The sequence below is a fragment of the Equus przewalskii genome, chromosome 22 (genome assembly GCF_037783145.1).
Source record: "Equus przewalskii isolate Varuska chromosome 22, EquPr2, whole genome shotgun sequence".
Classification (NCBI taxonomy): Eukaryota; Metazoa; Chordata; class Mammalia; order Perissodactyla; family Equidae; genus Equus; species Equus przewalskii.
This window is the reverse complement of record NC_091852.1, coordinates 10770166-10796629: the sequence shown is the minus strand read 5'-3', so window position 1 is coordinate 10796629 and position 26464 is coordinate 10770166. Positions and strand designations below refer to the sequence as shown.

At 40.4% G+C, this 26464-nt stretch overlaps 1 protein-coding gene across 12 annotated transcripts in view; it reads left to right on the top strand.

Annotated features, from left to right (window-relative positions):
* Positions 1-26464, top strand: part of TLE4 (TLE family member 4, transcriptional corepressor) — a 141642-nt gene that overhangs the window by 61740 nt on the left and 53438 nt on the right. For 6 of the 12 annotated variants that reach the window (XM_070590709.1, XM_070590702.1, XM_070590705.1 and 3 more), the window contains 2 exons: positions 11435-11639; positions 12931-12947. In XM_070590709.1, the coding sequence (XP_070446810.1) occupies positions 11435-11639; positions 12931-12947 (222 nt within the window). The remainder of the gene's footprint in view (positions 1-11434; positions 11640-12930; positions 12948-26464) is intronic. The other 6 variants (XM_070590703.1, XM_070590706.1, XM_070590700.1 and 3 more) reach the window with 1 other exon arrangement.

Genomic DNA, 26464 nt, shown 5'->3' with positions numbered 1-26464 from the left:
TTGGAAACAACCTGAGCTTTAACCCAGTGATTGAGGATTGCTCAAGCGAACTCTCATATATCTATACAATGGCGTATATTGTGTAGCCATTACAAATGATGTCGTGGTCAAAGCATTACTTAGGGATATGGGAAAATGTTTTTTGATACACACTAAATAGAACAAGAAGTAGCATTTTAAATTACAGGATAGCATGATGCATTGAAATGCATTGAAAAATACTAGATGGACTCAACCAACGTTATATTAGTAGTTTTCTTTGGATGGTAGGATTATGCTTGGCTTTTGATTTCTTTCCATTCTATTTGTCTTCGTTTAACATATAGCTTGTCCAATCTAAAAAAGTTAAAACCATGAACCTAAAACTGCTCTATAAAAGTAAAGTATTAAAAAATTATAAAACAATTTTTTTCTAGGCCCATTCTTCCTCTCTTCTTCCCCATCTGAATTAATAGTACAAGCATCTACCCAGTTAGTTGAGGCCCGACTTTACAAGGTATCCTGTAAAATTTCAGAGGGGCCAGCCTGGTGGCCCAGCAATTAAGTTTGCGTGTTATGCTTCAGTGGCCTGGGGTTCGCCAGTTCAGCTCCCGGGTGTGCACCTGTGCACCGCTTGTCAAGCCATGCTGTGGCAGGTGTCCCACATACAAAGTCGAGGAAAATGGGCACAGAGGTTAGCTCAGGACCAGTGTCGCTCAGCAAAAAAGAGGAGGATTGGCGGTAGATGTTAGCTCAAGGCTAATCTTCCTCAAAAAAAAAAAAATTTTTCAGGAAAAAAAGAGTTTGTTTTTTATCTTGAAGTAGAGAATGATTTCTTAATGGGTTGCAGAAAGCTCAAACCGTAAGAAAAAAGATTGATAATATTACTCAGTTAAAATTAAAAACATCTGTTCTTCAAAAGATATCTTAAAGAAAATGAAAAGACAAGCCAGAAACTGAGAGAAGGTATTTGTAACACATATAGCCAAAAATTGATTATGATCCAGCCTATACCAGTTAAGGACAAACTAAAAGTTCAACTTAAAAAACAAAACAAAACCAAAAAAATTCACCACAGCCTAAAAGTCTTATTATTATTAATATTTTTTAAAGATAGGCTTTTTCTTTTTGGTGAGGAAGATTGACCCTGAGCAACATCTGTTGCCAATCTTCCTTTTTTTGTTTCTTTTTCCCCTTCCCCAAAGCCTCAATACACAGTTGTGTATCCTAGTAGTAGGTCCTTCTAGTGCTTCTATGTGGGATGCCGCCACAGCATGGCTTGATGACTGATGTGTCCGTCTGCGCCCAGGATCCAAACTGGCGAACCCCGAGCAACTGAAGTAGTGTGTGTGAACTTAACCACGACGCTACCAGGCCTGCCCCAGGGTTGTCTTACTCTTAAATGAAAGTCTAATGCCCTTTCCTTCGTCCATGATCGGATTCTTCTAATATTCATATTCTGTCACACTTGCCCCTTGCTCCCTGGGTTCCCATCAGACTTCCTTTTTTTCCTTGGCCCCTCAGGCACCTTTCCTCTTCTGGGCCTCTGCAACTGCTTTTCTCTCACCTGCGATTCCCTTCTCCCAGTTCTCTGCAATGTACTCTCATTCTCAGCCTTCAGGTCTCAGTTCAAGATCACTTCCCTAGAGGGGCTGTCTCTGTTGATTTTTTATGAATGAAGGATTGTTTACCTCTTGTGGTAAGACCTCCCTAGTTAAGAAAGATGAGGTAGCCGACTGGGTGGTGTGGCACGTGCTCCATTCTTGATGCTGATGCATTCTCCCACCAACTTTTACCTCGAGTCTCAGTGTGCAGGTGTTGGCCTGTAAAATTCTGCAGCCAATTCCAATGTTGGGGAGCTAGGTTCATGCCACCAGGCAATTCTCAACCATCAGCTGGGTGTCCTACAATTCAATTCACTTCTGATACTGTCTACTGTGAGATGGCGTCAGATCTCACAGGTTAAGAACTCAGTCCTACAAGACTGTCCTCCCACCCCGCTGCTTCAGATGCCAATTGCAAGTCCAGGTTTTCACCTTTGCTTCCAACAGCCCCTTCCTTGGGTTTGAGTAATTTGCTTGACCGACTCATAGAACTCAGAGAAACATTTTACTTACTAATTACTTGTTTATTATATGAGTATAACTCAGGAACAGCCAGATGGAAGAGATGCTTAGGGCAAGGTATGGGGAAAGGGACCATACTGTCGCTGAGGTGCCACACTCTCCACATCTTCACATATTCATCAAGCCAGAAGCCCTCTGGACCCTGTCCTTTTGGGTTTCTATGGAGGCTTTGTTACATCAGCAGGATTGATTACATCATTGGCCGTTGATGATGGAACGCAATCTCCAGGCCCTCTCCCCTCCCAGGAGGTTGAGGAGTGGGACTGAAAGTTCCAACCCTCTAATCACATGGTTGGTTCCCCTGGCAACTAACTCCCATCCTTAGGTGTTTTCCTAAAGTCACCTAATTAAAATAACAAAAGATGTCCTTATTGCTCTCATCATTTAGGAAGTTTCAAGGGTTTTAGGAGCTCGCTGGCAGAAATGGAGATGAAGACCAAATATATATTTCTTGTTATAAATACAGTATCACAGCCTGGTTCAGTGTTCTTCAAATGGCAGGTCATGAGAGTCACGAGTATGCAGTGAAATAATTCAGTGAGCTGTAGTCAACATTTTTTACTAAAAAATATAAAAGAGTAGAAAACATTAGAGTGTGCCACACATAGTATTTGGTATTGTATGCTGAACTTTTCATTTACATGTGTATTGTATACACAGGAAACACACGAGTTGTCAGAATGTTGGGAAGCAACTCATCTAGGTATCATCTGAGGTTCATTCTACTTGTAAAGTTCGAAGATCAAGTGCAAGGTTGTTGAAAACCTAAAGTAGATAGGCTTTTTAAATGTGGCTTTACTTTTTTTAAGTACTCTGAAGTAACAAAAGAAAGGTTTTCTGAGCAGGATCCCGTCCTTATCTTGGTGACGTATGACTAAAATACAAAATAGCAGCATCAGTTTCAATAAGATAATGTGTTAAAAATCTCTGAAAAAAATTCTTTAAATAGCTTAAACAACTACTTCCTCTGGGAAATTGTATTTCTATTATTAATTTGCTTAGAAATACCTTTCTTAGTAAACTTGGGACCAATTCAGAAAAAATTCTAACAGGGTCACTGATGGGAAAGTTAATATAATGAATCAGGTGTTTGGCTTTTATGCCCTCCTTTTCTTGCTGGTATTACTTCATGAGTTACATTGCAGTTAGGACGATGGAGTCCTTGGCACTGCACTCCTGGGCTTTGCTTCTTTTCTCTGTTACCTGTCCTCGCCTTAAAGACTAGGCCGGGGATCTTGAGGACCACAGGGAGCTGTGGTTTTATGCTGGCCGCGCGCATCTTTCTTGGGTTGCTCTAAATGCAGGTCCTTCCCCTGCAGTAAATCTCATGGTTTAAGTCATCAGGAATGAGTTACAGATAAGCTTAGGTTGAAAAGTTCCTTCGTTTGTTCTTTTTTTATTCTTGTTTCTTTTCATTTGTTCACTGAAACTTTAGCTTCTGCTAGAGGTATTTGTTAAAAGCAAGAACTCCCAATCTTTTGGCCAGAAGGGCACATCTTGTTTTCCCCACCCCCACAACTAGAGGGAAGTGGAAAGAATAGTAAAACAAACACGGTGTACTCATCACCTAGATTCACTAGTTAATATTTTGTCACTTTTGCTTTATGTTTGTGTATACACACACAGACGTACATACTCTTTGTGCTGAACTGTTTGAAGGCCAGGGTCAGTCATGATGACATTTCACACCTTAACACATCAGCTTGCATCTTCTGTGAGCAAGGGCCCTTTCCTGTATAAACATGACACAGTGAACCGTCCACATAGCCAGTTTATAGCTCATATTCTTATTTCCCCAGTTGTCCACAAAATGTCCTTGATAGCACCTTTTCCTCCCTCACGCTTTCCCCTAATCTAGGACTCACATTACAAAACGCCTTTGTTGTCCTGTCTCTTTAGTCCTCTCTCGTGTAGAACAATCCCCAAACCATTTTACTTTATGACATTGGCATTTCGAAGATTCCAGGCCAGGCTTATGGAATGTCCCACAATCTGGATTTGTCTGGATTGTTTGCTTATGTTTAGGTTCAGGTGAAGCATTTTTAGTAAAAATACTACCCCTTGTTTCACATTATCGGTGAAGTTTGGTAATCTGTGGGGTGATGCTTTGACACTGAGTAACCTGTTCCTAGCAGCTGTTTACCCAGGGGTTTTAGCATCTGTTGATACCATTAATACATTTGAAGTGGTGAAGTGGTAAATTTTAAATTTTTTCTCCTTTAAATTAATATTATTCCATAAAGAAGAGGACCCCGACCCTCCCCCCGCCCCCCGTGTGTGTGTGTGTGTGTGTGAGTGTGGAATTTTTTCCAATAACAGCAGCCGCCATTTATTGAGTGCTTATTATTTGCCAAGCACTGTGCTAAGGGTTTTATATGCACAGTCTCATATAATTCTCCCCACAGTCTTAGGGAGGTAGATTTTATAACTGTCCCCACTTTGTACATGAAGAAACCGAGACTTGGAAAGGTGAAGTGACGGCTCTTGCTTACATAGATGGTAAGCATTCCAGCCAGGTGGCTCTGATGCTACTTCATTATGATGCGTCCCTGAATGCCATCCGGGTCTCCTTTCTCAGACTCAGCCCAACCCCGACAGACAGTGTCCTTACTAAAAGGGTATCTTTACAGTCCAAGGAGTATAGATACCAGCCTAGTCCTGGGCCCTCACCTGTGCTTGCTGCTCTATTTCAGAGTCTGTTGCCCCCTCTCTCCTGGCCCCTCTGAAGGTCTCTTGGGCCCTCCCTCACTTATCTCCTAGCCTGGCGGCTCCTGGGTGGATCGCAGCACACGTGCTGAGTGCACGCAGCTTGGCCAGCTGGTAGAAGAGGAGTTGTGGGCCTGGGAGCCGTTCTGTAGTCCTTTGCCCCAAAATGCCCCACAGCTCCTCCTGTTTTCTTGGGGACCCATGGATCCCCCTCCTGGAAACTTTTTATTAAAATGTGTTCTAATCTATTATACTTACTATTCCTCATGCTTAAGTTGTGCTTAAGTTGTCTGAAGTTTTGCCAGTGAGGACCCCTTGAAGTTGGCTTGTTGTCCTGTTTGTCACTATCCATTAGTCTAGGGAGCTTTCTTGCTTTCTGCAAGATGTAGCAGGCTCACCTTGCACTTTTTTTTTTAAAGAAACCAAGATATGGCACTAAGTGTGCTCATAGCTACTGGAGTGTCATTACTTCTAAGAAAAATGCGTATTTTTTTTTGAGGATCCTTCTGTTGTTGATAGCATAGTAGGGATGAGGAACAAGAAAACCTCTGTCTGGTTTCCAGTTGGAGATGGTCCAGAATTGTTAGGGACGTGTATGGACTGCAACTGTGCCCTCACCCAGCTCCTGGTTGGTCATTAGCCTGTCAAACCCTGGTGATCAAGTAGTTGGGGACATTCAATTAAAAAGAATTCCTGTCTTTGCTCAGAAAGATAACATTTCCTGTGAACTTCAATTTGCAGCGATTTTTTTTCTACCCTTCCTTACAAACTTGAAACTGCAAGGAAATAATTCTTTCTTACAGAAACTCCAGTAAAAAGCTATTAACAGAACTGAGGCTCTGTCTACCACCTCATTGCTATATATTTTCAGAAATAATTACTATTTTTCAAAATTAAATTAATTATCTTAATGGAGTACTTACTTGCCTACGTTTCAAGTTCACTCCATTTTAGTGTTTATTCTCTTGAATGGCTTAGCAAGGGAACAGAAAAGAGGATTTTTCTTTTGTATTGTGGTTTGAGATGAGTTGTTTGTTGTTGTTTAATGTCACCCAAAGATAATCATGGCTTAGGAATGCCAGTGAGAAGAATTTTTCCAAGATATGTATCTTTCTCAGTATATTATTCTCAGTTATGGTTACATACAGTGTAGTTTGTTTTTTTTTTAAGATTTTATTTTGCCTTTTTCTCCCAAAACCCCCCAGTACATAGTTGTGTATTTTTAGTTGTGGGTCCTTGTAGTTGTGGCATGTGGGACGCCGCCTCAGCGTGGCCTGATGAGCGGTGCCATGTTTGCGCCCAGGATTTGGACTGGTACAACCCTGGACCAGCAAAGCAGAGCTCGTGAACTTAACCACTCAGCCACGGGGCCGGCCCCCAGTGTAGTTTATTTTAATGTTTAATTGGTACTGCTGCAGTATATGCCATCCTCTTTGATTCTTTGGCTTTATTGTTTTTTGGGTTTTTCCTTCTAAAATCAACATTTAACCTACCGGTTAGTAATTATGTAGAATGGTGATTTATCTTAAATTATTTTAGTAAGAAATCAATGTTGATCTGTGTACTCAATATACATTTGCCTTCCCTCTGTCTTTAAAAGCAAGAGGTTTGATGTTTCTTAGCGTGACTAGAGGGTGAAGTAGTAACCCTTTGCAGGTTAATTGCTCTGTAATTAGCACAGATGGGGCAGGGATCTGAGGACAGTGTTAGTGTTATGGGGAAACATCTCCAAGCTTTCTTCTATTGTAGGGCAGTCCGTTAGGTTACCTACTCTCAGCTCCTTGAGTAATATCCAGAGAGACTTGACTCCTTCTCCAGGGAATCTGCTTTGAGTTTTCCTCTGTTGATGAGATTCTTTTTTATATTGAATTCTTGAATGTTATTTGAAATTTGGTAAAACCTTTTTTTAAATAGAGGAAAGGGTGAAGTTCAGTTTAGCTGTTGGTGACTTACTGTTTTTATTTAAAGAAGATGGCCTCTAGGTCATTGATTTCATTGACTAATCAAGAGTCATCATCTGTTGTATCTGTCAGTTTATTACTACGACAGTTTCTAAGGTGAGAAAACTTACAAAGAAGCTTAAAAATGACCACTGAATATGGAGTGGTCTAGTTTATTGATGTAAACATTTTAAAACCTACCAAAGTATTTCAGTATATCTGTCTTATATTTTTATCTTATACTTTTTGGTGACTTATTTAATCTCATTTTTATCGTAGTTTTATATTTTAAACACTTGATAAAAATTATTACTTTCTATAGGATGCTGTACCAAGTGTGCTTTTTTTGGTTTGATATTTTCTGTGTATGATGGATGACTTGTAAAAGGGGTTTATGGTAACCCCTTCTCATTTTTTTTCCTCATAAGTTCTAGGCATATTCTTTTGAACAATCTGACTGTAATTTGGATGTTGGCATTCATAAGATCTTGGAAAGGGCTTTATAATTTTGGTGTAATAAGTAAAAAATTAAAACCTCTTAATGTAGTGTGGCATCCTTGAACAGAAAAATGATATTAGTGGAAAAACTAGGGAAATCTGAATAAAGTCTGTAGTTGGATTAATAGTAATGTACCAATGTTAATTTTTTAGTTTTGATAAATTCTCTGGTTATGTAAGATGTCTTAACAGTGAAAGTCTGCTAAAAGGAATATAGGAACTCTTTTTCTATTTAGTAGAATTTACTTCTTCGGAAGGTTTAAGTACGTGGTGATGTGACTAAGTCCTGGTGAGCTGGGTGCCAGGGTGCAAAGGCCTGAGGCTGGCCTCTTCTCTCCAGAGTCTCACAATCTCGTTGGCAAGTCAAGGTCATCTCATTAATAAAAAGATGAATAACAGTACCTTTATGAGGCAGCCTATGCCAGTGAATGAGACAGGGGGCCCTGTAAGATGGTGGTCAGGTGGAATGTTTGGAGAAGCCTTTGCAGAACAGGTGAAACATGAGCTGAGCTGGGCTGGGTGAGCACAACTTAGATAACTAATGGAGGGGTGGTTCTGAGAGACGGGAGATGACATGAATTGAGGAAAAAAATTGCCAGTGGTGATGCAGGATAGGTTCATTGGAACCAAAATGAGCTTCTGGAGACTTGTAGTAATCAAAGTGTGGGATAATAAGGGTCTCCCTAGTATATGGTGGCACTAGAAACATAAGGAATTATTTCAGAATTGACAGGATTGAGTGATTATGGATATAGGAGCATAGAAGAAAAACGAATCGACAGTGACTGATATTTTGAGCCAGTAGAAGGTGCTTAGAGGGTTTGTGTTTAACATTTTCATCTTCAGGTAATGCTGGACTCCCAAGTCAAATTGTCTGGCAAGAAGGTAGACGAGGGGTACTGGAGCACGGGAGAGGAGTGGAAGGGTTAGGACTTTACTTTTTAGTGAGCAGGAGAAAAAGCCAAGATGGGACTCTAATGGGAGCATTCCGAGAGCTCACGAGAGCCCTGGTGATCGTTGCAGGGGGAGCAGAGCTTCAGCAAGGAGGATGTGCTGTCCATGGCTGCAAATATGTCAGAGAGGAAGAAAACTGTGAAATCTGGAAATAAATGCTGTCTAAATGGTTATCAGTTTTATGAGAATGGTGGGCCTGGAATCCCGATTACGGGGGGTTAAGGAGTAAGGGGTGTGCATATGTGTTTGTGTGTGTATACAGGAGAGGATTGTTGAAAAGCGGGGACAGCAGATTTACCCCAGCTTTTAAAGAAGTTTGGCTGTGTGAAGACAAAGATACAGATACATATACAGGGCAGTAGCCGAAGAGGGCAAAGGAAGGTTGTTTTAATTAAGTTTAACAAACATTTATCAAGTGCCAGTTATGTGCAAGGACCTTGTATTAGGGGCGGTGGAGGACACAAAAAGTGATTAAAATACCGTGTTTTTTCCCCTCCTGAAGAAGCGCTTCCTTAAGTTCCTTTGGCATTAGATAGGCAATTCATCTTAAACAAAATGTTAGGGATGTTGATGTTAAGCTTGCAAGCAGAAAGACAAAAATCAGTGACACAACAACCGAGGATTGGGGAGAGAGTTGTAGAATTGACGGAGCAGGGGAAAAAAACATGAAAAGATGATACAGCCCTTGTGGGTAGGGAGGGGTCGGCTTTGGAAGGGAAAAGGGATCCTCCTTTGTCCAAGGTGGGCATGGAGGGAGGAGAGGAATAAGGTAGAGTTAGAGCTGTTTTGAGGTAGAATAGAGCACAAGTGAGGAGCCCAAGAAGTCTTCACTATGAATGGCATGTGCAACAGACTAGGGCTATATTGTCTGCCTTTGAAAAGTTGCCTGGTCGAATGGAAAAATAAGACTGTTAATACTTAGATTTTTGTCCTGTGAGAAAAAAATAAAAGTGAAACACCTGGATCACTGAAGATACTGCTTTTGGCTGAGGGTTTTTTTCTTTTTTAATGTCTAATGAAATAGACATGTATTTTTTAAGTGCTCAGCTAGTACAGGACTATCTCAGTGCCTGCAGTTCACTGGGCTTCTGTCAGATGTGGACACTCACGGAGCTCAGAGTCAAGGAAGGGTGATGAGAGAGAGAGGTGCAGGCTCTGAATAAATGCTTGCCAGTTGAACTCTGATCTGAGATAGAAAGTGTCTACGTGCCCGACCCGTGCACGCCAAGTATTTGGGGATTTAGAGAAGAGAATTGGAGGAATTTTGAACAAGATTTTGAAATGAATTTGCCGTATATTTACCTAAAGGCTTTGTTTTCTTCATAGATGTTATTTTCTGCACATTTAGAAAATGTGACTGTGTGCTCATACTTTCTGGTCAGAACTAAATAGCTGTACATAAAGAAAGATGAGCATGATGTTGGCCACTCAGAGAAGAAACACATTGTTTTGAACTATCTGGTTAGGTAACACTTTGGCAGGGCTTCGGGGTGGGCATCGGCAGGTGGAGCGTCTGGATCGCTGCTCTAATTTTCCATTTTCTGTATGTAAACTTGCCTTAGAAGTGTTTGTATTTATTGTATTGACTATATTTAAGTGCACATAGCCAGAAAATAGGTGTAGGTCAGCTGGAGAAAAGAGCTAATTAGTGCTGTACTTTGACTTTTATAGTCAGGCGCAGGAAGACATGTAGAGGGGAAGAGCAAGGAAAGAGAAGTAATTTGAGGAGGAGAAAAAGTGATCACTTTTTTCTTTCAAGTGTTTCTTTAAAAATTCAAAAAAGCATTTCAAGATCCTTCTTACCAGGGAAGAGGGAGCAGAATATTCCACCCCACACATTTTTTAAAAAGCTGTTTTGTGAAATCCTGCTCAGACAGAAAATTATCGAAGAGACTATTTGGCTATCATAGGATAGCCCTGAAAAGTGGTTTATTTAAAGGCATTAATTAAAATGTAATCAGTACGAAAGTTAGTCTGAGAATTTCTCAACACTTGTTCTCGTAGAACGTTGTTAGTCAGGGTCCTGTTGAAGGGCTTCCTGTTGAGGGTCACATTTAACTTAGCATCCTCATTGGCTCCTCCCCAGCCCAGTTCCCAGATGGAAGAGGCGGCAAGGCCTGCCCACAGTGGTTCCTGTAGCTGAGCTTGAGGCGGCCTCGACTGAGGTCAAGCACGCCCATTCTGGCCTCTCGAGGGCTTTCTCCATGTGTTGCCAGTGTGCTGGTAAAAATGACTTTAAACTCTTGTCAGCACAGTTACTGGTGCATGCATCACAGTCCCACTCAGATAAACCTGTCACAACACAGAGGCGGCCACTGGAGAAGAGTACAAGGGCAGGCCTCTAGCTTTCCATTCGAGCATCACTAAACGTGCACAGAGTGCCCAATTATTTCAGCATTATTGAGCAAGCCTACAGGAGGACCCAAGCCTTGCTACATTAGATTTTCTTTAGTAATTTGCTCAAGTACCGCTGAGGACACTTAAAGGGCTTAAAACGGTGGCTGCAACCAGTTTCCTTTTCTGGGTTGTTAATTCAGGTTTTCTTTTTCAAATTAACTCTCGGTGCATGCTGTGCAGTGGTTCAGGGAGAACTGTTGAACACTAATTTTCTCAATTTTCAGCTTTTTTTGTTCAACATAACTGCTTTAACAGTTAGTCACGTATTTTTTTTTCCCCTGCTTTATTTCCCAAACACCCCCGGTACATAGTTGTATATCTTAGTTGCAGGTCCTTCTAGTTGTGGGATGTGGGACACTGCCTCAATGTGGCCTGACGCGTGGTGCCGTGTCCACGCCCAGGATCTGAACCCTGGGCTGCCGCAGCGGAGCGCGCAAACTTGACCACTCGGCCACGGAGCTGGCCCCCAACGTATATGTTTTGATTAGAAATGTATGATAGCGAGGCCTTATATTTTGGAGAACAAAATCCAGACTCTGTGTTAAAGAAGTCAGAATTTCAACTATTAAAAGTTACTTAGATAATTTCACTACTTAAAAATTAAGCTATTTAAAGTGCATTGTAAAACCCTGAAATCTAAGAAAGATAGCGTTCTCCATATATATCTCCCTCCTTCCCCTTTTTAAAAATATATGTGAAGGATAAATCTTTCCTTCATGGATGCTGGGTTTTCCATTTTCTTTTTGCACTTCCTTTCTCTCTTTTTGTTGCTGGGGAATGGGGGTGGGGCAGATATAAGGGACAAGTTCAATATCTTTGTCTCATTTCTCACAGCAGCAACAACTCCAGGCCCAGCATTTGTCACATGGACATGGTCTGCCGGTGCCTCTGACCCCACACCCTTCTGGGCTTCAGCCCCCTGCCATTCCACCCATCGGTAGCAGTGCCGGCCTTCTGGCTCTCTCCAGTGCCCTGGGAGGCCAGTCCCACCTTCCAATTAAAGATGAGAAGAAGCACCATGACAGTGATCACCAAAGAGGTGAGCGATTCTCTCAGGATGTCAATCTGATATTACCTGCTTGCTGCTGAGGGTAGAGTCTGGCTGCCAATGTTTATTCTGTCTTTGGATTTAATTTTACTGGTGACTAAACAAAGGGTTTCTGTTGGGAGGTAGATTAATTAGTGGAAGCGGTCATTTGCCAACTGATACCTTAGTGGTTGGCAAGAGTTAATGCACTCCTCGAAGGCAAGGGAGCCTGCTCCTGCTTATTGCCTTTGATCCAGCTGCTACCTCCTGTGCTCGCTAAGTCTTAAGTCAGTTATGAAATCCCACCATAGTCTGTGTTTGAAATAGTGAGTGGCATTAATAGCTAATTTTGACCGAATCTATTTTGGGGAAAGACTGACTGATAAAGCCTCACTTGATAATTTGACAGAATCAATTATTATTTATAAATCAGATCAGCCTATATAGTGCAGTGAAAACCTCACAGGTAAGAAAGCAATTTCGGTAGTCTTAGTAATTGAGAAAGTGCAGCCCAAATTAATGAAGTCTGCTGGTTTAACTACCTCTCTCACCCAGTCTGTATAGAAGCATGAAATGGACTCATTTCTTCTGATAAGAACAACACAATGTATGCAATTGTTTTAAATTTTAATTGATTTAAAGGCCAGTTGTGTTCCTTCTAGGTTGGTCTCCTCCCTCCACAAAAGTAGGTGATGATGCAGAGACATTTTGATGTGACTGTATGTTTGTAGGGTGCTTACTGATAATTCTTATTAGTTAATGGCAGAAAAGCAAATGAAAATGTCTCTCCCAGCATTCCTTTGTGGGAATTTACTTAGCACATAGGCGGTTCATTAGTTGGAAGGGTGTGGTTCATTATTAAAACCTCATATCTATTCCTGTTTCAGTGTCATTACCATGAATTATCATCTTGGGTAAATGCTATTTATCACATAAACATAAATTTCCCATCTCTGATGTTGAAAATACTATAATATCTGTTGTGCAGTTACCTTAATGCTATAGTTCAGAGCTAAGGCATGATTACAAACACTTTTCTAAGTGTAAGAGTTGATAAGGAGTATGAATCATGAATATCCAGCTCTGGTTTCTGAAATTGTATCAAAGGTAGGTTGACTCTCTGTGAATCTGGTTGAGTAGTGTTAATAATTAACTTTATAGCAAAGTTGACGTCTGTGCCATTTATTATTTAGCAGAGATGAAGTTTGATAAATGTATGATTTTATGTAAACTAAGTGGTATTTTCCTTTTTTCCTTCTTCCCACCACTTGATCTGTGTGTGTTGCTGCTGTTTTGCCTACAGACAGAGACTCCATCAAGGTAGGACTCAACTTCACAGATGAAGGAATGGCTTAAAGGGGCTCACAGTGATGTGAATAAATCTGGCAATAGATTCTTCGAGATGTAGGGAATGATTGGTGGGCTTTACCACATAGTGGTTAACAGCATTTTTGAATTGCTTTCATTTGTGTGGTTGAGATTTTTGAAAATGTTGGTCCCATTTCTCTATCAGAACCAGATTTGTAGACCAATATTGAATTATAAGATCTAGCTTGCATTGCTCTTTTTATTATCTCTCGCCATGTGAAAAAGAATAACTTTTTCTTCAGTTGGGCTTTGGCTATAAGGTAAATAATAATGAAAGGAAATAAATTGGTTTGCAAGGAAATACACATTAGTCTCATATTTTGGGAAGTAGTTCCATCCTACAAAACTCTTTATCAAAACATTTGTTTAAGAGGATTTTTCTTCACCAGAAAGAATTTTTGTTTTTTAATTTAAACATCTTGGTTTCCAGTGTAGCAAATTATTCTCCTTAGGTTTTGCATCTGTATTATCTGCCTTCTGTATCTCTTTATAGACAAGTTGTCAGGAAAGAGGAAAAGTATTTTGGGCTGAATGATTTGGATATGCTTGTGTAACACCAGAGTGGGATGCACTAAGGATGCCTGAATTTATATAGTAAGCAAACAAGAAAAACAGGCTACCATGGCAGGGAATGAGTAAAACATGAGACTTGCTTGAGCACTTCGAGCCAGGCACAATGTAAATATGCTACCATCTTATGCATGAATGTATTACGTGTTCCATTGTGTTTTGTTTGTATAGATTAGAAGGAAAGGGCAGTTCTCAAGCAATGGCCAAAGCATGGTTGTATCAATTCCTTGTCTTGTATTTTACAATTGAATGTTTTGGAGCATGGGCAGTTATATCTCTTGCAGTTTCTAATGAAGTTATATATGTGAGGACTAAAATCTTCTCCACAAACCACCTGTGCTGTCACTTTGAATGCCTCTTTACTACTTGTCCTTCTACAATAAAAGGGAAGGAGGGTTTTTTCCAAAGTCCTTAAATACAGTCATGCATTGCTTAAGAATGGGGGTGCTTCTGAGAAATATGTCGTTAGGCCATTTTGTCATTGTGCGATCACAGAGTGTACTTACACAAACCTAGATGGTATAGCCTACCCCACTCCTAGGTTCTATGGTCCTGTTCTTATGGGACCACCATCGTATATGACGTCCGTCATTGAAACGTTATTTGGCACCTGACTGTAATGGAAAATAAAAATGAAGTCTATCTATTTTACCCTTCAAGAATCTTTGTAATTTGAAAGGGCATGTACACACCCATAGAAATGTCAACATTTACAATTGGAACTGCACACATTGAATTATTTAATTATGCATTTACAGTTGTGTATTTTGTTGTGTAATATGCATATCAATACCTAGATTAAAAAGTATTCTTAAAATGTAGTAAGTGTTCCCCACATGTGTACTTAGGAAGTAGTAAGTAAATGCATTGACCAGGATTAGCCGATAGCAGCCCTTGGAAAGCCTGTCTAGTTATTCTGAGGCCGTACTATAAACATTCCCTGCCTTTTTTTTGATAAATACATACCTTTAGGCAGGCCGGTGAACTTAACGAAAGCCTGCTCTCCTGCCCCACTCCCGGAAGACTGTGAAAATATTTATACTCCAGTGCACACTTTGTGTCAATTACATTTTATATTCCCTCATGCCAGAGAAGGGTGTTTTGGAATCGTCTATAATCTTTCAGGATGAGTCTGGGAATGAGTGTCTGTATAGCTAGAAGCCAGGGGAAAAACAAAAAGGAAATAGAGACGGATGATTTTGCCTTGATTTATTATGGAACGTAGCTATAAATCGACTATAGATACAGTTCTCAAATTTGAAATTGTGTTGTGTCAGGTTTGGGGCTGTCCTGTGGCTTTGCGGGGTGAAATAGTTTGCTAATTTTCATAAACGTGTTCGTGATGCTCAGAGAAGCAGTTAGTTGCTTGTTCCATCGATCGTCCTCATCCTTCTGTAAGTGGTTCCTGGTTAAGAGGGGCTTTTTATGATTGTCTGCTGTATGACTTGAGATGGTTTTTATCTGCCAGAGCATGCCAGTTGCCTGCAGCTGGAGTCGGGCTTGTATGAAATAATTTATTCATGCAGGATAATGCTCCTTAACATTTAACAGGTAATGAATGTGACATAAATTTCCTTCTTGCTTTTAATTTTTCCCTTTCCTCTTCTAATGTGCAAACAGGCAGCTCTAGTACTCTAAATAATAAGTAATTTTTGGCCATCTGTCAAGAGGAAATTTCAATACAAATTTAAATTAATGGTGCCTGAAATTTTTTATAGCTCCTCTAAAAGCCTCTAATGTGCAGAAAATTCTGAATCTGCTGGTAGTAATTAGTGTTGCATGTAATGAGGATGTGGGCAGTGTTATACAGCCCCAGCGTAACATTTTGATATGGTAGCAAAATTTTGATTTATACAAGGTTGTGGATGGGTTTAATTGTGAGAGATACTTTAAAATGTTTTCTTGACGTTACAGATTATTAAACAGGGCAGATTTCAGAATAGCTCATAAAATATAAATTTAAACTTAATGTAAAGATTCAGGTAATTAAGGTGCTACTTTAGGTGCCAAGTAAAATGAAAGAAATTCACTTGTTAAAGTGTTGGGCCTTTTTCCTCCTTTTTCTTTCTCAGAAGTTCTCTGGTCACTAAACCACTTGCTCTTGGCTTTATTGATCATGTTTTCTATAGCTTCAGTCACCCAAGTATTCCTAAGCCTGTTATTTGCAGACCTATATCTGAGCTTTTCAACAAGGGTGGAGAATGTAAGTATGGACCTAAAGGAGAAAGCGCTGGAGGAGCCCAAGAATCAATTTATTTGCTGATGAGAAACCAGAATAGTGTGTGTTGTGGGGCTTCTGAAGGGGCCAGGGCACCTGCTTGTCACTTGGCTCTCCAGTGACTCCATGTGCCCAACCAGAAGCTTCAGATTGGGGACTGAAAATGTCAAGAAACGGACCATGAGCTGCTCTTACCCTTAATGGTAGGGTGGAAAGCCTAAATTTAGCTCTGCAGAAAAGGCCCTCTAAACAGGTTCCGACTTCTCTTTCATGGGCTGAGGGGAGCGGCGGTGGGGGGGGGGCTTGCTCACCTTCTGCTGGAGTGTTTAGAACTGTTTCCGTCATCCCTTGAAAAGATGTAAGTGAAGCCAAAGCAATGTTTTCTGAGGTGGTGGAGCCTTCCACTGTCCGTCCCTCCTACTCAAAGCTGAGGGGTAGAAGTAGGTTGGCTCTGAAGTGGTGGCAGAGAGGACATTCCCACACGCTGTCAGGAGCTTCCTAGTTGCTGGAGGTACCAGTTCATGAAGAGGTGTCGTTAGCTTTACATCACTCACTTTTCACCTGAGTGGCTGAAATGAGGGTAACTATTCAGAGCTGTGTAGGCCAAATTGCCTAAAACTTGGTGGGAATTTGAGGTTGAGAAAGCAGTCTGTTTGCCGCCCAAGTGTCTACACAGTTTCAATACCTTCTAGCAAAAAGACACCCAAATCAAGACCAGCTTGAATATAGAGAGCAAAATTCACTATCCCCAATTATTGATTAGCTTCATGGCCTCTCCCAAGTTGAAATTATCATGCGTGCTTTATTACTTCCTAAGTCTTTTTCGTGTACCTGCACGGTCCTCCTGCTTTCTATCTTGAATGCACTGACCTCCTCAAGTCGGGCCTGTGAGGGATTTGCCATCTTTTATTTGTAAAATATAGCGTAAGTACATTTTTTTCCTGTAAGCAATGTTTTTATTTTTATTTCATTGGAATGTCTTCCCCAAAGTGCTGTATGCTTCATCAAAGAGTATGGGCATTTTTAGTGACTTGTATGTTGCCAGTTGATCTCAAGAAACACGGTACCATTTTAAAATGCCTAATACAATGTTTGAGTTTGTTTCCACACATTCTGCCAGTATTGAACTGTTTAGTTTTTATAATTTTTGCTAGAATAAGAAGTATGGATGACTTTATTTTTTTAAATTTATATATGGTTATTTTTTAAGCTAAATGCTTTTCTATGAGTGTATGTACTAGGCTTTTTTTTCTTCCATGTGAAGTCTTTGTTTTTGTTTGAGAGTTTTCATAGTGATCCATTCATTAGTGGTATCCAAGGGAACGCCAGTTAATCTTGCCCCAGCTATATTTTGGTGTGTATTCTATGTAGATGACTAAAACATCATACATTGCATTTCTTCTAGTCTCTCCAGTTACCTTCTGTTGGTAGTGAATGTCTATCAGTTTAGAATTAGGCTGAGGCTGTTTTTATGTTCAAATTGAAGTGCATGATTCAGGCCAAGAAAGCACTTTTGGGTGTTACAGGTGAAAATGAGTTTTTAGCCTGAATTCACGAAATAATTACTTATTTTTGCCCCTCACTTTTGTACATCAAGACTTAATGGTCAAGGTTCTCTTCCAGGATCTTGTGTGACCTGTGTGACGTGGTCCCCCCCAACGCACACCTATTTCTCTGTCTCAAAGGAATATCACTCTGGAAAGAATATGCCTTTAATATGTTTAACCCCTCAGCATGTACTGTGTGGGGAAAAAAAGGAGCAGAGAAGGAACCACCTGAGGAGGAAAGAGGGGCCAGTAGGAGAGGGAATAACCAAATGGCCCAGGGAGTTGTGTTTTTCGCACTGCATCCTCCCACACACCTGTTTTAAGTAACATTGGAGTGTTTGTAATTTTACCTTTTGGGAGAAAGTTTGGTGGGATAGATTTGCATTACTATAGACTTCACAAAGACACATTATAAAAAGACAAATGCATAATGTAATAGAAGGATAGATTAAAAAGAGGAATAGATGAAATTGATAAAACATTAAAACAGGGAATAAACAAAACAGAAAAAATCTAGACTAAACTGTAGTGGGGCTTACGTTATCTCCTGTTTTCCTCTCACTTGTCAGTAATCTGAGAAAAGAAGCAGATAGGGCTGTGACTTGGGCCTTCCAGTTTATCCACTCGAACCCAGCGAAAAGACCGTGGATCCCTAGTTCCCCACCCAGCCTCGCTGATTGTAGGCTCACTGCACGTGGGGCTCCTAGGATAGATTTCAACTGTGAAGGTAGCTGGTGTATGCCTATCCTTATCTCATACACGGGAAAGGTTTGGAGGTTAAGGCCCTGCCTAAGATCACATGGCCAGTGCCATTCTCAAAAGCAAGCTTTTGGTCTCATTCTTTCTTGTGAAAATTTGAAACATACTCAGGAGTAGAAATAATAATACGAAGATCCTCCATATATTCCACCTCGACACATAAGAACTATCAATATTTAGCCACGTTTTAATCTATTCCTTTATTTCTTTGCTGAAATATTTTAAAGATATTAGCATGCATTTTACATAAAATGAACACATTTCTCTATATATAATAGACATTTTTTGGTAACCACAATGCCATTAATCACTTAATAAAAATAATTCTTTGATAGTTTCTAATATTCAGCCTATGGACAAACTTTGATTATTTAAAATAATTGGTTTGCTTGAAATGGGATCCAAATGGGATCCATTCCATTTTGTTGTACTATATGTTAGTTCTCTTTTAATCTAAGCGTTTCCCTCACTTTTAAAATTCTTCCTATTCCACTGATTGGGCCAGCCTTCCTGTAGAATGAATGGCACATATTCTAGATGTCTCTGTGTGCTTCTTTGTGGTGTTAAGAATACTTTCTGCTGAATCATACCAGGAAAAGTCTTTTTCTTATGATGGGAGGATGAGTAGAACAGTGAAGTCTAGGTTTGCATGTACATGTTGGTGGCGAACAGTTTAATGAAGTTTACCAGTAATCAAGGGAGTAAAATGCCTGGAAATGTACACTGATCATCAATAAATAGAATTCTATTTGTATCCTTAACCTTTACACACAGACTATGATGTATTTGAAATCCAACTACACTTTCTAAAAAGTACGTACTGTTTAAGATAGGCTTTTTAAAATACCTTTTTAAGTAGGATTTTTAAACTATATTAAGCGCATCTATTTCCTTGTGGGTGGTGTCCCTGATGCCCCATGACCGAACAGAGTAAGGTTCTTTCCCACTAAAGTTTTAGCTCCTTGAGGGCAAGAATCTTAATCTTTGTGGAAAGGTATAGAAGAACAAATCATGGATTGTTTGAGGAGGGAACTCTCATAGAATTAGAAATATCTGGACTCCATGCTCAGAATCCTCTCTCCCCCTCCAGGGAAGCTATGTGTCAATGGGCAAGTTGCTAAATTTCCCTGGATCTCGAAGCTACGACTCTAGGCCTTTTTTCAAGCATTTAGAATGTAGATGTTTTGTTACATTATTTAATCCCATCTTAGAAATGAATTTTACAATAAAAATCTTGTTTCATAGGGTTATTTCAGCAGTAAAGTTGGCGGTACCATTAGCCAAATAAACACAGAGGTAATTGTATTTCATTTTGAAGGCTGGGTTATATGGGGATAGTTTAATGTTTTAAAGTATACCTTTCAAGCATTTAATGTTTAACTCTTTCAGTTTTCCAAAATAAGATAGTAATTTGAAATTAAAAATTTCAACATTACTTAACTGTTGCATTGTAATTCTTTGTAGGGGTGTGTTTGTTTCTACCATATATTTTGCTATTGAGAGTTACCTTGTCAAAGAACAGTCAGAAACTTGTGTTCTCTGAGTTTGTGGTTCAGTAATTTGTTCATATTAATTGATACCTGCCTTCAGGCATGTAAACTGTATGAAAGGTAACAGGTGCCTTAATTCCACAAAATGTCGTAATTGTTTGTCGAACACATGAATCAGTATCTTTAGGGCATAGCTGGTTCTCAGGTGGTGAGCATGACTGGACTAATGATGTGACTGGGGGAGGTGTGCTTGTCTGCTGCGCCCTCCTCCACTGATCGAGGAGGCAGACCAAATAGTAATTAACAGAGGAGGGCTGCTTGTGCAGTCTGCCTTCCCCAGCTGATTTTTGCCAATGGTAGTGTAATGCTTTTCCTCCAGAAACCGACCCTCTTAGTTACTAGACTCACATTTTCATCCTGATGTTTAATGTCTTTAATTTTCTTAATTAGAATGCATTTCATCTCTTGCAAAAATATTATACCATGAAGTTTTTATGTAATTGGCACTTGAATTTCAAAAGCATTTATTTCTCAAAATGTAGATAATTCTTCCAAAATAATTATTCCAAGCAATTTTTCACCGTCTTTTTCTTGTATTCTTAGATTAACACTTTCCCATAACCCACTCTGGAAAAACCATAAAATCACCCAGGGAGAAGCTGAATGCTCTCACTTCTTGCTTTCGTGAATCATTTTGGCTGTGACACTACCTCTATCGAACTTAAATATTTTGTTCTATGATGGTTTGAAATAATTCAGGTATCTTCTGGGTTAAAGACTCTACATCTGGGGGCCACCAGCAACTAGGGTTGTAATTTTTGGCATGAAGAGGAGTCATATCTAATTATTACCATGGCAGTTGCATTGGGACAGGATTGAGCAGAATCCAGCTTTGTGAAAGAGGACTAGAAAGGAAGTTTGCTGAGGGCTGAATAATGTTTTGAGTAATTCTTTTAAATAAGCTTGCTGTTAAATGAAAGAATAAAATCATTTTTCAAGACTAAATAATGCTGCTTAGATCTAGCAAATCAAAATTTTAAATCTTAGAGTTGAATACTTAGTTGTTTTACTTTGAATCTAAATATTAAAGTAAGTGTTGCTTTGCTTATCAGAGTCATTATTCAGAACGAATCCAATTATTTCTGTGTTTACACCGCTTTAAACAACATTTTAAGCTTCAGGTGCTAGTATGGTAACGGTAACTCCTGTTCACGCGTGATGGTGTAATTGGTGGTAAAGTCTTTCCCTCCCCCCGCCCTTAGGTTCAGAGGTGCCTCTGGTTTTGCTTCACTGGAACCAGGAAAACAACAGCACACACGCACGCACACAGGCAGTCTACTCGTGCACAATCTCCCTGTCTTCTCTCACATTGTTTAATGTTCCATCCCCTCTCCGTCTGAATGTTCACGAAGAGCTTAGACTTTCCTGTCCTTCACTACCCTCCCCCCCCAGTACTGAATTGTAGGCAATGAGGTAGAAGTTAAAACGTCTTAAGTATTATTGTTGTAAGTGAACTTTCTAAGATATGGTGATAGGGTGAGCCTGAGGAATTCTTTTTCATGGAAATGGATGCATTATTTAATTGTATAACACCCTAAGGATTCTTTAATTTTTTTTTCAAAATTGGTACTTTGCAAGTTGTAGAGCGTTCAGATTTAAGGGAAAGAGGAGGGGGTGGGGGTGGGGAGGTAAACAGGATAGTGGTGCCACCAAATGAGAGAAGCCAGCAGGCAATATAGCAGCACCTCATTTTTATTTATTCTTCCTTTCGGTCATTTTAATTATTCTAGAAATTTTCAAGTATTCTATTCATTTATCTTCCTTTAAACTTCTGTTTTTCCTGAGCGACATTTGCCCTTTTGAACAACAAAATAAAATTGGAAATGCTAATGTTTTGAGCCAACTAAAGGAGGAAAATAAAAATGTCACCATGGTAACAAAGCTGCTTTCTAGATGGTTTCCTAAGATATGCCTGAACTAGAAGCAGATGTCTGATTTGAGAATCTTGCCTCCTTCAATGTAAACAAATAACTTCTGGGCAGGTGTTGGAAATAATATGGAAATCCTATTAAGGGGCCCCAGGTTCCTGTCAGTCAGGAAGCCCGTGCCACAAAAGGGCTGGTTGTCACATAAAGGAGCAGAGTAAATTCTCATTAGGCTCGAGCTTTTCCCAGGAAATGATTGTCTCCGTGTGTTCTTTCTCCTGTGAATCTGAATGTAAGCTGTTGCTTCTATTGATCTATTCACTGGCTTTATTTTTCTCCTCTTCATTCCAGATCCTCCCTCGCCCCCTCCAGCCAGCCTGTATTCTCCCCCTCGCCCACCCCTTCCCTTTAGATTAACACTTGATCTGTGCTACTGCTCTGAGAGTTGTGACATTTGTGATTTTAACCTCCCACCCTGGGTGGGGAGGGGGGGAGGAGAGAAGTCAGTCTTCGTGCCTGGGCCTATTGGACAAAGAACCAGGCTGATTAGGCCAAGGGCTGAGGGCTGTTTGGAACTGGCAAAGCGAGCAGCAGCCACGGTCCTGAGTACTGTTCTGTGTACATTTACTTGGAGTTAGATTTTTATGAATAAAGCAGAAACTAAAAGTATGAAGAGACTGCTTTTAATGAACTTTTCAAAACCTATATAGTTGTCTGGTAAGCCTCTAAAACTATGCTAATACTGGAGCTCCTAGCCACATGAAGCTTTTTAAATTTAAATTAGTTAAAATGAAATAAAATTTAAAAACCCAGTTTCTCAGTTGCGCTAGCCATATTTGAAGTGCTCAGTAGCCACATGTGGCGGTCGAAACTGCCGTACCAGTGCAGAAACAGAACATTCCCATCATCGCAGAAAGTTCTATTGTATAGGAAGAGATTGGCCTGGAGAGGCTTGCTGTTTCTGCTGTTCCATCTGGGTGAAACTGACTCCCCATATTCAAAAGCAAGCTTCCTCCCCATGTGTAGAAAATAAAGGGGCGTGTGTGTATTTCAGTTTTATAGCTTCTATACCCCTCAGGAATGGTGATACGGCCGGGTGCACTAATATAGTGATCTTTCAGTGATTGTAGGTCTCTTTTTTTCCCTTGTGGAACTGGTTGAGCAGTTTAACATGGATCTTCCCAAAATGGACCTCCAGGAGCTGCATTTTAATGTTTCTAGAGGGAAAGTTGAGGCAGTTTGGTCGTGGTGGTAGGGGGATTTAAAGGCTGGACATAACGATACTCTTTCTAATACTCGGAAGGTTAAATGTGGATAAGCACAAAACAAGGCTTCAGAAAAGCCACACTGTTATTATGCAGCATTTCTCGGACTACAGTCCCTGAGACGTACTTCATAAAGCCAATAAAGCGCGCACTGGTGGTCTCCCGTTGCCGTAGCAACGGACCATGGGGCACAGTGTATGTGAAATGCGTGAACATCTGTAAATTAATCTTTTTTAGTTTGTTCTTTTCGTGGCACTGATTGGGCCACTCGGGCTTGTGCCTGTGACTCTGTGTGTGGAGGGGGTAATCTGGAGCTGTCCCCAGGTCCTTGCCTTAAAGTGGATGGTGGGATGGCGAGTGAAGGGAGATTGATCCTGGTAGTGCATTCGACAGTGGAGGGATTTGGCCTGACAGCACTCCTAGTGGGACATTATTAGCTTACTTTCTGGTGCATGGGGAAATGAATAAAAAATTTCCTAGTAAATCTGGGCATTATTGGGTTTATTGGGCTGCCCTGAAAAGAAAATCTTCAGAGAAAATTGAAATAATCACTTGTGTTTATACCATAGTTATAGGGACTTGAAAGGTCTCTGAGTTATTTCACACCCTTGCCCTAGCCCCGAGCCCAGCCTCGGCCCCGGGATTATCAGCAAACCCTATTGGACCAGTCTGACTGAGACTCCTGAATTGCATGCTTAGACTGGAATCTGTTTTGATAATAAAACCTGGTCGTAACCTAGTCTGACCTTATTTCGGGGAAATTTTCAACTAAACTGGTGACATTTTTGCTCTTGGGAGAATAGAGCAAGCTATGACTACATAGAGAAGCATCCAGGAGCAGTACTTTGGTTAGATAGTTATTCCTCTGTTCCTAACAAGATTGTCTGCAATTTTTCCCCTCCCCCATGGCCCCCATTTTCAAACTGGCACCCCTCCCTCCAGGCTGTAGCACCACTCTACAGACTTTGTGTTCAGTTCCTCCTGTCAGCGCCAGATGCTCACTTGTAAACTGTTTTGCTCATCCTTGTCATTTTCAGTTCTTTTCTTTTCTTCTTTCTTTCTCCTACCTTTTTTCCTCTCCCTCCATTCTTACAGGTCAGCCCTCTTTCCTTCTTGATAAGTGTATTAAGACAAAAGTCTATGCTACATGCTAGTTCATTTGATTTACTTGATTGTCATTAATATTGAGGGCCATTTAAGCAGGAAGAACTCTTGTCAATTTGTGTTTGTTTTCCTTTGGATAGCTGTACCTCTGTAGCTGAGAGATTTCCTGGTTTTCTGTTAGACAACTAATCAAAAATTATTATTTTAATGGTTCCTGACTTCGAAACCTGTTGGTGTTGATAGATGAACTTGAAAATCGAGCAATTCAGTCTAAATAAAATATTTAAAGTAAGTCGGTAGGTATTGATTTGGCAGCTGGAGGGCAAATACGCCTGCACTGCCTCGTTGGGGGTGCACAGGAAAGATTAGATAGAATCCTTTCCCTCCAATCGCTTTCCTATTAAGGTATGGAACTGAGGTACACTGCTGTCTGAGTAGAATAAAATGTATTAATGGATTGTTCCTCTTCATTTCTCTGAGCTTCCAGGTAGTCTTGAATTCTTTTAAAATGTGCATATAAAACTAGTTTATGATGATTTGGAGGACTAGCTTCTGAAAGCAGTCTTCCTAGGAAGCTGCCAGGGCTGATGTGCAAATGCATGCAAATGTGGACCCCTTAGCGAACGCAGACAGCAGCGCCAGCGGCAGCGTCCGGTAGACGCCCAGTCCCCGTGGTGCCTTGTACTTGGCGTCCACGTGTTTGGAGGAGTCAGCAAAGCAATTGCACTTTAGAACTAAACTGTTAGCCTCGGACTTGGGGGTTGAACCTCCTCACCTGCTTCTCAGGCAGCTTCTCTGATTAAAAAATAGCTTTCTGTTTCTGCTCCAGTACATAGCCCCATTTCAGTTCAGGTGAAATTTTCTTCTTTCAAGAATTATTAAATTTTAAACTTTCCAACTTTCTGATTGTCACTAGAAGCCAGCCTCAGAAGTACAGCAGTTAAAGGGATTATTAGAGATGTTTAGAAGGAAGTAGAATTCTCAAATTGTGTTTTTCATGTCCTGGACTATTATTTGTTCTTTGAAAGCACAACTTTTTATGCCAAAAACTAAAAATTCTTAGACACTCCTGGTAAGAAGTGAAAATTCCACGGTAATAAATGGCAGTGAGTAAGCTGGCTGTAGTGAGGAGAGGAAATGAGTTTGGATCTCGGCTGTTTCCTTCATCTGTGTTTGACAAAGTGTTTTAAAAGCAGTAATTTCGTAATCTGGATGGTTGAAGGCTGGAAGAGGAAAGAGAACACGAATAATCTAGAAGAGAAAAGGTTTCCAGCATTATTTTATCCCTACAGTATGCACTAGCCCAGCAAACAGCAATAATCCTTGAATTTTATTTTTAACTTTTTAACTCTGAGTTTTTAAAGTATTTATGGAAATAAAATCAGTACTTTCGTTACTGTTGTGGATATGTGAATTTATAAAAACAAAAGGTATTTAAGGGAAAAAATTCTTGCATAGTTTTCTTATACACAGTATTTCAGTGGAATGTTCAGTGGTAGGAGTGATCTCAAAAGATGGGGTTCCCAAAACTACATGATACTGTCCACTCGTGGACCACCCCTAACATTTGCAGGGTCTGCAAAAGAGTAAAAATGGAGATTCTCATATCATATGTCTAAGTATTTAAAAGCTAAAATCCAATTAAAAAACACACCTTCATGATGTTCTCAAAGGCCAGGTTTGAATTTAAAATTCTCAAGCCCCTTGGAATTCATTGCTGGAACCACATGGGCCCTCTTGTATTTTCTTGTAGATGCCGCGGCTTTCAGTTAAAAAAGCTTCATTTCACCCTAGTGGCTGCCCTCAGGTCTAGGTGTGCTGAAACCAATAGCCTGGTCTACCCTTGGGAGGCCCCGTGAAGAGGACTGTAAGCCCTGAGCATGGGCCTTGGACAGGGAATTTCAAGGTCCTGGTGCCCAGCTCATAGTCTAGAGGTGTGGTGGGCAGAGGGTGTGTCTGGGCATGTCCCTTTGGTCCTGAGGAGAGGCTCAGCTGGATGAGGGCTCGGACCCCAGGTCCCAGACCCCTCTTGCCAGGCTCTTTGGTTTGTATATGATTTCACAAGCCGTCCATACCATTAAGAGGAAAGAAAGGGAAGTGGGAATTTAGAAGTTACACCTCAAAATAATTCTTTGTTAAATAAACATCAACATTTTTCTCAAAATTAGATCAGAGAATTGTCATTCTAAAATATCTTTATATTTAGGTATAGTTTAGGTACTTTTAAACTCTGCTTTGTAGCTTGTTTATATATGTTTAACTAGGCTTTTTAAATACTCCATTAAAAGTCCTAAAGGCGTATTGCACCCATTGCAGTGCTTGTGAAAGGCAGAGGAGAGACTTAAAGTTGAATGAGGTGAAAGACAGTCCAGCTCCACTCATGGGTGCTGTGAATGGCTGAATAAATGACTTTCCACTCGGCCCCACCCCCAGTCTGGGCCATAGTAAAGCTTGGGCCTGTAGTGACAGTGCCAGGCAAGGTTAGACCTGAAGCGTTAGTCGCAAAGACTTGGCTTTGTTAGACTACAGATTATCACTGGGAACTAACTCGGGTCATGATTTCTGTTTTCACCTGCTTTTGTTCCTTTCAT